The sequence below is a fragment of the Ahaetulla prasina genome, chromosome 7 (assembly GCF_028640845.1).
Source record: "Ahaetulla prasina isolate Xishuangbanna chromosome 7, ASM2864084v1, whole genome shotgun sequence".
In the NCBI taxonomy this organism is placed as follows: Eukaryota; Metazoa; Chordata; class Lepidosauria; order Squamata; family Colubridae; genus Ahaetulla; species Ahaetulla prasina.
In genome coordinates, this window is record NC_080545.1 from 81,712,008 (window position 1) to 81,724,618 (window position 12,611).

A 12,611-nucleotide genomic window follows, 5' to 3' on the forward strand; every position below is an offset into this window, starting at 1 on the left:
TTTTCTTTGTGGCAACCCCTGAGATATTGGAACACTGCTATCATGTCTCCCCTAGTCCTTCTTTTCATTAAACTAGACATACCGAGTTCCTGCAACCGTTCTTCATATGTTTTAGCCTCCAGTCTCCTAATCATCTTTGTTGCTCTTCTCTGCACTCTTTCTAGAGTCTCAACATCGTGGCGACCAAAACTGAATGCAATATCTGGGGAGGGTGATCAAAACACTTAACATGACAGTTGTATTCATGTAACTAAAAGCCTTATTTTTATTTACACACACAAACACATCACATACCTCATTTGGTTAAATAAAATATTACCCAACAGGATGTCCACAACATTGGTCAAAAAGATCGAGATAGGAGTGAGCCACAAAAAGGGGCAAGTTTTGTGTCTGTTGTGTTGTTAAGCTACCCTCTTGGCTCTTTGGACCCTTTAGTTGCCCCTTTTGGAGTGCTGTGACTACCACAATTTTAGGCACCATGTGTTATTACTCTGCTATAATAAATTTGCTAGCCTTTTTTTCCCCATCTCTTTTTTTATTTTATAAAATACAAAAAAAGAAAAGGAAATAGGAAATTAAAGGAAGGAAAGGAAATGGGAAAAGGGGGTGTGAAATATAAGGGGGAAGAGAAAAAGAAAGAACAGAGAGGCATTGAAATGAAATTTTGATCTTGGTTTTGTTGATTAGAAAGATTTGGTGTTATAAAAATGGCTAGTTATATATTGATATGTAAAAGCAAAAAGTGAAGGTTGGAGTGTGTTTATCTTGTACTGTGCTAGGAAGAGTTGGAAATTTGCTAGACTTTAAGATACCAGAAGGTAATTTTACCCCAGATCATCCCAGCAATAATTGCCTTTGGGAAAAAACTGCCTATGTCTCTTCTACATCTTCATGAAAAAACAAATGTTTGAAGAATTACGCAGTGCCGAGTTAAGCTCCCTGACGTATCTCCTCAATCCTGTGCACCAAGGAAGGTCATTCTTGGAGAACGCTCTACCTACATTTCAGAATGAAAACAGACATAAGGCCTTGTTTGTTCTAGAGCCTTCTTTATCTCCCCTGCGTCACATTTTAAGTGATATATAAAATGGTTAAGATGGGCAAGAGAATAGTCTACAGTGGGAAATGTACCAACTCAAGAATATGAATACTGTACGTGAAAATCTAAAGCTTATCACCAAATAGGTCACTATTCTGTTTTTATGAGTCTGTGAAAAAAAAGGTTTAGAAGAAACTGCTAATACAACATTTCTGATTGGGGTTAGATATTCCTGGGGCAGAATGTGTATTTTGAGCCTTTCGTGCTTTTTTCTTGGCTTTTTTCTATAAATGCATGCATTCTTTTGCTTAGTTGCTTCTCCTGAGTAAGCCAAAATGAAGAAATGCTACCTTGCAGTTCAGCAATGCGCTATTCTAGATGTAGCAAAACTAAATATTTCTGTAAATTTCTGAACAAGATTATTTTTTTCTTCTCCTCCTGTAGCGGGGAAGCCTTACCGTTCTTCTGTGTGGGGAAAATGGCCTGGTGATGGCTTTGGAGCAGGTTTTCCACCATGGTTTCAAGTCCGCACGTATCTTCCATAAGAACGTCTTCATTTGGGACTTCATAGGTAAAGTTCTGCTTCTTTGGTTCAGTTGCTCTCTGAGCAATAGAGATCCCTTGGACTGGATCTGTGATGCCGAACCTATGGAACGCATGCCACAGGTGGCATCTGGAGCCATATCGGTGGGCACGCAAGCTCAGCTCCTTTTCGGGCCTTCTGGGCCCACCAGAAGTAGAGAAACAGACTGTTTCCTGCCTCCAGAGGGCCTGGGGGTGGGTGAGGAAGGCATGTTTTTACCCTCCCCAAACTCCTAGAAAGGCTTTGAAGCCTGGGGAAGGCCAAAAACGGGCCTACCGGGCCATCATGTGCCAAAAGTGGGAGGGAACGTGTGCATGCGTGGGGGAGTGGGGCACATTGAATAATGGGTGTGGGTACGCATGTGCGCAAACCCCCCTCCCCCCGCACTCCTCCCGCTTTTGGTACACGATGGCAAAAAGGTTAGCCATCACTGAAGTAGATGGTGCTTATTGCTGAAACGCTAGGGCAGGGGTGTCAAACTCAAGGTCCGTTGGCTGAATCTGACCTGTGTGGCTGGCTTGGAAATGGCAAAGGACTGGCCCATAGTGCCTCTGGCAGCCAAAATGGGGCTGGGGGGGGCATGCGCGGCCCATTTTCGGCCTTCTGCAGCACTTTGCCGGCCAAAATGGGGCACGGGGGAGGGCATCCTGTCTCTCCTTCCCCACACACCCCGGCCGGCCACAGAGGAGAACTACAATGCTAATCCAGCCCTCAAAGAAATCCAGTTTGACACCCCTGAGCTAAGGGAAACCTACTGTTAGTCAGTAGCTGATTTTGAATATTGTCCTGTGCTAAAATGTGGTAGGCTTGGCCGGTTGTTGTTTGGTGCGAACTATAGGTAGTCCTCACTTAACAACTGGACACTTGATGGCCATTCAGAGTTACGACAGATCCCCAAAAAAGTTACTTGTGAAGTTACAACAGTCACCCCAAACCCCCCCCCCAATGCAATCATGTGATTGCATTTTTGGGGGTTGCAATGTCCTGGGTCATGTGATCCCCTTTTGTGAGCTTCTGACAAGCAAAGACAATGGGGAAGCCAGGTTCACTTGACAACCGTGTAACAACCATGTTGTTACTAACTTAACAACCTTTACCTTTACCTTTTACCATTGGTTGCTGTTGAGGAAGTAGTGACACTTTGGATTTAGGTTTTTTTAAAAATTAGGTAAAGGTAAAGGTTCCCCTCACACATATGTGCTAGTCGTTCCCAACTCTAAGGGGCGGTGCTCATCTCCGTTTCAAAGCTGAAGAGCCAGCGCTGCCCGAAGACGTCTCCGTGGTCATGTGGCTAGCATGACTCAATGCCAAAGGCGCACGGAATGGTGTTACCTTCCCACCAAAGGTGGTCCCTATTTTTCTACTTGCATTTTTTACGTGCTTTTGAACTGCTAGGTTGGCAGAAGCTGGGACAAGTAACGGGACCTCACCCCCGTTATGTGGCACTAGGGATTCGAACCGCTGAACTGCCGGCCTTTCGATCGACAAGCTCAGCGTCTTAGCCACTGAGCCACCGCGTCCAATTTAAAAAAATTAGAATATCCAAAATTGTTAGTTGTTGTTTTCTGCTGACTGGTCTGGTTGGGGTTTCTTGCCCCACTGTTAACACTGAGAATGAAAGAGACCAATGATAGACACAAATGGCTTAACTATTCCCCATGCTATAGCCAGAATCTCTCCAAATAACTAATGTATCCTGTGTCATAGTTTCCCTTTTAAACAGGTCTGTCTTTTCAGAGTGATTCTTAATTTACAGTTCTAGTGTCAAATCAGAGAATGCAGAGATTATGTCTGCAGTAGATGCCTTAAGGGTAGCAATTAGCTCTAAACCCATGGCTACAGTGTCTTAATACGTTAGGAATGCATTTATGGACCTAAATTAGCTGTGGCTCTAGCACTGACTTTGCTGTCATTCATAAAATTCACTCCATGCCTAACTGCAGAAATATTACTGTAACTTTTCCTTACTTAATAAATATTTGCAAAGTGATAATTGCCACAAATAAGTCTTATCTTAATGCTGGCTAGGTTTTAGAGGTAATACTAAAAGGAATGCAACTGATCATGAAACTGTATAATTGCATAACTAACATACATTTCAATTGTCTCTTGGTTTGAATTGGGTGCAGCGCTTCCATTTTTTACAGTATAGGTAGTCCTCAACTTACAACAGTTCATTTAGTGACCGTTCAAAGCAGTGGTGAAATTTTTTGCTACCGGTTCTGTGGGTGTGACTTGGGGGTGGTGGTCATGTGACTGGAAGGGCGTGGCCAACCTTTTTTTTTCACCTTTTAAAATAATTTTTTACTATCCTATTCACTAGAGCTGGTAGTAAAAAAATGCTTTTAAAAAGTAAAAAAAAAAAGGTTCCAATGATCACAGCTGTGCTGTGCGATTGTCAGAACCATTAAAAAAAAACTTTTTAAAGCATTTTTTTACTAACGGTTGATAGTAAAAAAATGCTTTTAAAAAGTTTTTAAAAAGGGTTCTGATGATCGTGTGGCACAGCTATGATCGTCGGAATCTTTTTTTTTTTTTTTTACTTTTTAAAGCAATTTTTTTACTACTGGTTCACCTAAACCAGTAGTTTTTATCACTAGGCCGAAGCAGAAGGAACCGGTAGCATTTCACCCCTAGCTCAAAGTTGCAGAGGCACTGGAAAAAATAACTTACAACCGTTTTTCACAGTTACAACCTTTCCAGCATCCCCATGAATGATCACGTGATCAAAATTCAGATGCTTGGCAATTGGTTCATATTTATAATCATTGTTATGTCACAAGGTCATGTGATCACTTTTTGTGATCTTCTGACAAGCAAAGTCAATGGGGAAGCCAGTTTCACTTAACAACTGTGGCAAGAAAGGTCATAAAACGGGGCAAAATTCCTTTAACAAATGTCTCAACAACAGAAATTTTGGGTTCAGTTGTGGGTTGTAAGTTGAGGACTACCTGCATGCTGTTTTGTGCAGCCTACTTTTACCAAGAAAAGCTTTTGTTTGAATGCCTTGTGAAAATCCAAATGTATTTTATCTGAAAATAAACTCAAGGGCCTACTTAATCCCTCTTAAAAATTTTGAGTTGTGTGAAAGCTCAGAAGGAAACTATACTGTCAGCTTTGGAAGCCACATTAGGCCAGAAGCTTCCGTGCTGCCACTTTCTCATGTGTGGGAAAGTAGGATTTACTAGAGGGGTTGTCTTTAGACATAATAGCATTCTTCCTGTCGGTCAAGGTCAGGCCGAGCCTGCATCTGGAGGAGTAGTCTGCTGTCTTGAGATGGGACAGATGGTGATTGGAGCACGTGATCGACTGAGGAGTGAGGGGATGGTTTTGGGGGTTTTGATTTACTGAAGAAAAACCCGGACCTCTCAGATTCGGGTTTTACCTATTCTAGTAAATAGAACTTTGAAAAATGCTTGCTTCAGAGTTTTTACTTGGAGTTGGGTTTTTTTCTGGAACACTGACATATACTTTGTGCCTTTGATTCATTCCTAAATAAATGTGTTGAGTAATTGAAAAAAATTCAGAAAGGCAAGTGTGCTGAAAGGCCAGAGGCAGGAACACTATTTTTTTTTTTAATCCAGTAACTTTCTTGGATAAAATAGCAAATTCACTGACTAAGACATTATTCTGTGTTTGGTGACTTCATTCTCTCTTTTGTCCATGTTCAGAAAAAGCTGTAGCCTATTTTGAGATGACTGACCAGATTGAAGACAATGAAGACAATGTCCTTCTTCAAAAATCCTCTCGCAAAACCTTTTGCCACTATGTCACTGCCATCAATACTGCTCCGCGGAACATAGGGAAGGATGGCAAATTCCAAATTCTAGTTTGCTTTGGAACTCGGTATGTAGAGATTTAACCATAAAAGAATTTTGAAATGAAATGCCCTGTATAATGGTGTTGAACGATGGAGGCTAAAATTCTCAGCCTCGGTAGCTGACTGAGATCATTATCCATTCATGGTCTTTTCATCATTGCCTCTAAAAGTTGTGAATGCTCCAACACTGGAGGTTTTTAAGGAGAGACTGGACAATCATTTGTCTGAAATGATATAGGGCAGGGATGGCTAACCTTTTTGCCATCGCATCCCAGGAGGCGGGGGGTGGAGGAGGGTCGTGCGTGTGCGTACCCACACCCATAATTGTATGTGCCCCACCCCTGCACATGCTCACGCGACCCCACCTCCCCCCCGCTCCTGGCATGTGATGGCCTGGTAGGCCTGTTTTTCTCTCTCACCTGGCTCCAGAGCCTCTCTATGAGTCTGGGGAGGGTGAAAACTCCATTCCCCACACCCTCAGAGGCCAGAAACTGCCTGTTTGCCAACTTCTGGTTGGACAGGAAGTGACTTTTTTGCTATCCCCAGCCTCCAGAGACTCCTAGAGAGGCTCTGGAGCCAGGTGAGAGAGAAAAACATGCCTTCCCCATCACCACACTAGGCCCTCCGGAGGCAGGAAACATCCTGTTTCCCTACTTCTAGTGGGCCCAGAAGGCCCAAAAATCAGCAGGCCTGCGTGCCAGAGCTGAGCTCACATGCCCAATGATATGGTTACGTGTGCCACAGGTTCACCATCACAGGTATAGGGTTTCCTGCCTGAGCATGGGGTTGGACTAGTAGACCTCTGAGATCCCTTCCAACTCTGTTATTCTGTTCTATTACCTCTTAATTCATTTACTCATTGAGTGTTATAATGGTGACAAGTTGGAGGGCGTGCTACCAAGCCACTTTATATTCCTTGAAGAAAAGCAGGTTGTAATATAAAATCAGTGACATATTTTATTGTCTTAAGGTATCTATCTATAGATTATTTAGACCTCATTAGGAAAAATGTATTTACCTTCAAAAACATAACCATCCCATAGTTAGTATGACAAATACTCTTGGACCCATGAATCCCTGTCCTTCCAAGGGGGAAAAAAAATCCAGGTGTCCTATCCAGGTAGATAGAAGGTAGACCAGAAGATAAGAAGGCTGATTTGGTCCATCAGTTGAGGCTAGAAAGTGGGAGACTGTGAGTTCAAGTCCTGCCTTAGCTGTGAAAGCCAGCTGGGTGACTTTGGGCCAGTCACTCTCAGCCCAAACATCCTCACATGGTGGTGGTTGTAATGAGGAAAATAAGAGGAAGAAGATGTGTTGCATATGTTTGCCACCCTGAGTCATTTGTAAAAAAAATAAAGGCAGGATACAAATAGATGAATGCAGAGGCAGAGCCACAACCAGACAACGTCAGATAAAGGAAGACTGGGGCAGGAATGTAATCTGAGTAAATGTCTCAGATATGATCCTCCTTAGTTCCCACAAGGAGAAAGTGAGGGAGCGGGAAAGTGCTTTTACACTTGCAAGTTTCTGTTACTATAGATTTACAATAAAAGTAGTTCTGACCTACATAAAGTTGTTTCCCTAGTACGATCTTCCTTGAAAGGATGACATTAGCAGCTGCTCTTTTCCTTCCCTGTATTAGAGGCACCAAAATGCAGAAAACGATGGATAAATAGCGCAAAAATAGCATTTATTATTTAAGAGCCTCTGTGGCGCAGTGGTTAGAGTGCAGTACTGCAGGCTACTTCTGCTGACTGCCAGCAACCTGCAATTTGGCAGTTCTAATCTCACCAGCTCAAGGTCGACTCAGCCTTCCATCCTTCCAAGGTCGGTAAAATGAGCACCCAGATTGTTGGGGGCAATAGGCTGACCCTGTAAACAGCTTAGAGAGGGCTCTAAAGCACTGTAAAGTGGTATATAAGTCTAAGTGCTATTGCTATTGCTTGGTAAGCCATGTGCATTTCAGCCTATCCCTAGGTTTTTGTGTAATTTGTTAATATGTTATTAGCAAAAGCAGAATAAAAGGACTTCCAATATTGCTTGCCTGAATGCATTGCATTCCTATGGCTTCTTGGCATCCAGTCGTAAATCATGTTTCTAACTACCTAGATGTAGCCTGGCAGCCAGGATTTGTTGTTGTTGTTGTTGTTGTTTAACCTAAATCCATCTTACATCTTATGCCGACAATATAGTGCACCTAATACAACTTGGTGATACTTTCTCTACAGGGATCATTTGCTCGCCCAGTGGATTCCGTTACTGGCAGAATGTCCCCTGCTCAGCCGCATGTATGAAGAAAATGCTCTTCTGCGCGATCGCATGATGGTCAACTCCCTCATCCGAGTCTTACAGGCACTGCAGGACTTCAACATTGTCTTGGAAGGGTCACTCATCAAGGGGGTAGATGTGTAACCTTGCAGACAACTTTTGTCTCTCCCTCTCACCCTTCTCTTCTTTCCTTGGCAAACGAAACGCACCATGCCGGGAGAGGGCAGAAATCTGTAAAAATGCAATTGTTGGTGATCATACCCCGCTCTGTTTAGATCAGCTAGTTGGTAAATGGGAAGTGGGCATAACAAGACTCGGACACACGTGGTCTTCTTACTGATCTGCCCCAACGCTGCAGAGGAGCTCAGTTGTAGTATCATAGTTTTCAAATGAGAGGTTTTGTACAAAAGAGTATTTTCATGTGTTGATTGTGTGTAAATAGGCTATCTTCCTTTAGAAATGCTAATTTTTTTCTTAGAATTGGTGTTCTAGGGCCAGGGATTTGGGGGTGGGGAGGAATGTAGCTTAAAACAACTTTGTAGGGGAAGGGAGGAAGCATTACTTGGGCATAAGGTGGGGTGGGTGGGGAGAAGGAACCAGTTCATGTTGTAAATATTGTACAAATGTAGTGGGGGTGGGAGGAGGTTGTGTTGCAAAGGTAGCCACTGCTGAATCTCTTGCGTGAGTCTACATTGTTTGTTTGCCGCTTCCCTGTATATGTTGATCTCTTGTTATGCCATTTACTGTAGATTCAAACTTTTTTGTCTGTGCACTGAATCATCTCCAGGTCGTAGAGATTCTGCATCTTCCTGATGGATCTTGTCAATCAGCTTAAGGAGTCATGGGGGGAGGGTTGGATTTAACCCTGAGCAATCCCTGTACCACGAAGGAGAAGATGTTTTAGAAATGTTGCCACTGGAGATGATAACAATGGAAGAAAAACAGTATTATAATTGTGATTGTTAATTATATTTTCAATTTCCTCCCCCTCCCCCCTTCCTCATTTTGGGTTAAAAATGCTTCTTCCATATTACTTTCTTAAAAGAACAGAAAGAAAACTTGGAAGGAAATGTGATGCTTTGCCATCAGCAATTTAGGTAGACTTCCTTCAAATAATTTTGGATAGATAAAGATTGCAATAAGCCATGTTTCATTTTAATCCCAGTTTGTTGTACAAGTTTGAATTAGCCTTGCAGATGTGTAAAACAGGTTTGTTTTACCTGGTTTATTTATTTTGCTCTTCTTGCATTGTGCTGATTGATTAGATTTGGACAAAAACAAACCAAGAATAAGCCAGGAAAAACCATACCATGCAGGCCTATTAATATTCCAAACCACAATAAGAGAGTAATAAAAATGTCCTAAATTAACTACCATTTAGTCCCCAATACCACTTGCATGTCATGACAACCCAAAACCAAAACATAATGTCTTTGAGCAGTGTGTGAATTCAGCCCATAAACCCGTCTCTGTTCCCTCTCCTGTATTTAGAAAAGTGGGCAATTTGCACATTGGTTTACTATATCGGAGGATTTTCCTATTTGATGATGTGTTCATATTCTGCTCACAGATTCCCCACATGAACAAGAACCTTGTTGCAAAAATTGTAGATAAGACCTGCCCACATCTGGTTATTATGTAGAAATGGCTTTCCAAGCAGAAAAGACTTAACTTTTAAAGCTGATAGTTACATTACTGTACCTGTGGGATTTGGGAACTAGTTCTCCATTGCTCCTTAACACCCATTCAGAGAAGATAAGGAACATATAGTCACTGGGGAAGCAAAGGTAGCACAGAAAATGGATTGAAATTTCTCCCGTTAATCCTAGCATCCACAGGTTACCCTGGGAGGCATATTTATACAAGTGCATACAATTCATTTGCAAGGGGATTTGGGAATGTGAAACTGGCTTTTCAAGGCCAACAACTTCAAATCCAGGGGGGTGGGGATAAAAAAAATCTCCACATAGCTTCTGCAGAAAGAAAGCAAGAGTCCAATTATTCCTTACTATGAATTTTATCCCAGTGATCAGAAAGAGTTCAGTTATTCCTTACTGTGAACTTTATCCCATTTATCAGAAACTAGATCCTGAAATACAAGGAACCCCTACGTAATATTGATGCACAGTAGGCTATGACACAGCATTGATTCTATATTTATTTGTCCAATGAGTTAAGATGCAATCCTAATTAAAGCTGATGAGAAGGGTATCCATAGGAGTTACTTCCTTTTTCCTTACTCATTATGCGTACTATACTTTTCAGTGAAGTTTTTGAAACTTCCGCTCTTGGCTTTAACCTTCCCTTAAGCAGAGAAATATTATAAATTGGCATCCAGTCCCTCACCTGACCCGGAAGAGACAGACTTCGGACAGTGATCTATTTAATCTCCATTTTAGCTTTTTATATTTCTGGACCTTTTCTTGTTTAAGGCCTCAAAAATGGCGATTGAGGCCCTGATGCAGAAAAGGATCCAGGTGGAGAAAACGAATAGAGAGGCTGTTAGAAATACCGATAACATGTTTTGTTTTTTTGCATGTTGCAAAACTGCCCCAAAGCTGGATCCTAAGGCTTGTTTTCAATAGTATGGCATTAAAAGAAAAGGCAGATGCTATTTGGGTGACTCCATTCATTTCAGATGAACCAGGAGTGAGCTGGATTGCTAAACAGATTTCTGCCCCATTTTTGCATCCATGGGTCTTGTTTGTAAATCCTTTTCTGCTGAGAAGATGTGAACAATGTTAAATGTGTTATGCTCGAAAGTTACAGGTCTACCAACATCTTCACTCGTATGTCGTGCTCAGTATCTTCTCTGATAATGTCGTTTTCTGTTTCACAGCATATGAATGGTGTGCAAGGAACGTTATGTACAGTATATTCTTTTTAGGCAATAAAGTACTGTATAACTATGTAGTATTATTACAGCCTTGAGGTATTTTTGAAGCATGGGGTTGAGCTCTAAATAGACTAGTCTGTTTGATGACTTCAGAAGTGCAGTTTTTAGTGACTTCTTACCTATAGTGTGCAACTTTTTTCCCCCTTTAAACAGGCAGCACTGATCACTTGGGCCCAAGTGATTTGGTCTGTCAAACATTCAGAAATCATGAAGAGTTAGTTCTCAAAATGGCGAAGGTCATGCTTTTTAAAATTTAATGCATCTTATTCATATCAGTGTTAACCGGTTATTCATTTTTAGAAGCTGGATATTTAAAACTACCAAAGCTTTCTGTTAACTTACAAAATAAAAGGAAGAACGCTATGTTTTTTCTAGTATTGCTATGCTAGCATAGTTTAAAAAAAATAATTGCCAGAGAAAATTGAATATAATTGAGAAATGGATTAATATGTAACCGTAATGAAATTCTTTTAAATTGCAAATTTTGCCACTGCAACCCATTCACTCAAAAGTTAAGTTTCACTGTGTTAAATGAGACTCTGAGTGAAGAATTTCGGGTTTCTGCTGTTAATTGCCTCTACTGAATATGTTTTAAGAATATGCTTGTGATTATTTCATTGATATACACCCTCCTCCCCAAGCAAATGTCTATCACATAAGGAAATGTTGTATGTTAAACTTGAAATGTACAAAATACCTGGTGTAGTTACTAAATATTTCATTTTCCCCAACCATTGTTTCTTCAGAATATGTTGCTATTTTATCTTTCACATTAGCAGATTAATCAGGATTGGATAATATTCAGGAAATGAATATTGGTTGAAAAGTATTGTTATTTCAAGCACTTTAGCATACATATCACAGACTGAAGCGGGTTTGTTTTTCTCCAGAGTTTGGATTAAAACGAAATGCAGCTTTTCAAGCAATGGTCTTTACAAATAAAACTTGTGAGAATAGCAAAATGTGTCCTGTGCGATTTGTTACCCTAAACAAAAAAAAAACAGAAAAAAAATCGACATATTTGCTGGGAATAGTTATATCAAGTTATACATAAGATTTATAAATCACCTTGGCAATACACAAAATCAAACCCTGAAAGAAAAACCTAATATGTAAACATCTGGTGAGATTACAGGAAGAGTCTAGAAAACCTGTTCTGGATTATTTGCTGTTGATCTGATGAAGAGGTATTAAAAGTCATGCAACCATATGTACAATTCATTTGAACAGCCCGCACAGTGATAATACAGAAATTACTAATGACATGTTAACTTTGGAAGAATTAAAAAATGGATAGGAACGTTATTAAAGGCTTGAAATGTACTGCAGGAAGGCAGAATATTTAAAATCCTTAGCATCACTCTTTCTAATGAAAGACTTAACATAGCTAATTTCCACGCTATATTGAGCTGTTTTTAACTGGTTTGTTAAAACTAACTCCATAGGGCTTCAGCAGATATAGAATGGGTGGATTTGCAAATCGTGATCGGCCACATCCCACCATATTATGCATGAACCAAGCCATTGTTTTAATCCAGTTTTACCATTTGCTATTTAAATTACAGTGTCTGAAGGATGTTTTCTGCTTTCATTTTTCCAAATTTATCCTGTTGCCAAGTTCCAATTGCTGATGGCTGTGCTTCGGCTCATAAAACAGGCCATTCGTATCCATTTGCCCATAAACACAGAAGAGCTTTGAATGAGCTCATATTTCAAAGCTGATGTGATTGATGGATGTTTTGTAGAGATGATGCCCTCATAAAATAGGTAAGGTAATATTCTGCGGGAATGACGGTCAAATGCTTAGAAGACATTATGTTGACGCGACAATGGAGAGCAAGCACATTGTCAGGATTTTGTTTAATTATATTTTAAACCTAATTTTAATACTACTCTCAAAATTAAGTTAGCTTCCTTTTTGGGAGGATCTAATTTATCTAATTTATTTAGATCCTTTACTTTACTTTTACAATTTACTTCTAGAATTCCCAGGTGGCATTCA

The 12,611-nt window shown here is 40.6% G+C and overlaps 1 protein-coding gene across 5 annotated transcripts in view; it reads left to right on the forward strand.

Annotated features, from left to right (window-relative positions):
* The window catches only part of DENND5B (DENN domain containing 5B), a 142,474-nt gene extending 130,913 nt beyond the window's left edge, over positions 1-11,561 (forward strand). For all 5 annotated transcript variants that reach the window (XM_058191074.1, XM_058191079.1, XM_058191076.1 and 2 more), the window contains 3 exons: positions 1,487-1,613; positions 5,297-5,471; positions 7,674-11,561. In XM_058191074.1, coding sequence (XP_058047057.1) covers positions 1,487-1,613; positions 5,297-5,471; positions 7,674-7,857 — 486 coding nt within the window. In that variant the 3' untranslated portion in view covers positions 7,858-11,561. The remainder of the gene's footprint in view (positions 1-1,486; positions 1,614-5,296; positions 5,472-7,673) is intronic.
* Positions 11,562-12,611: the final 1,050 nt, after the last annotated feature.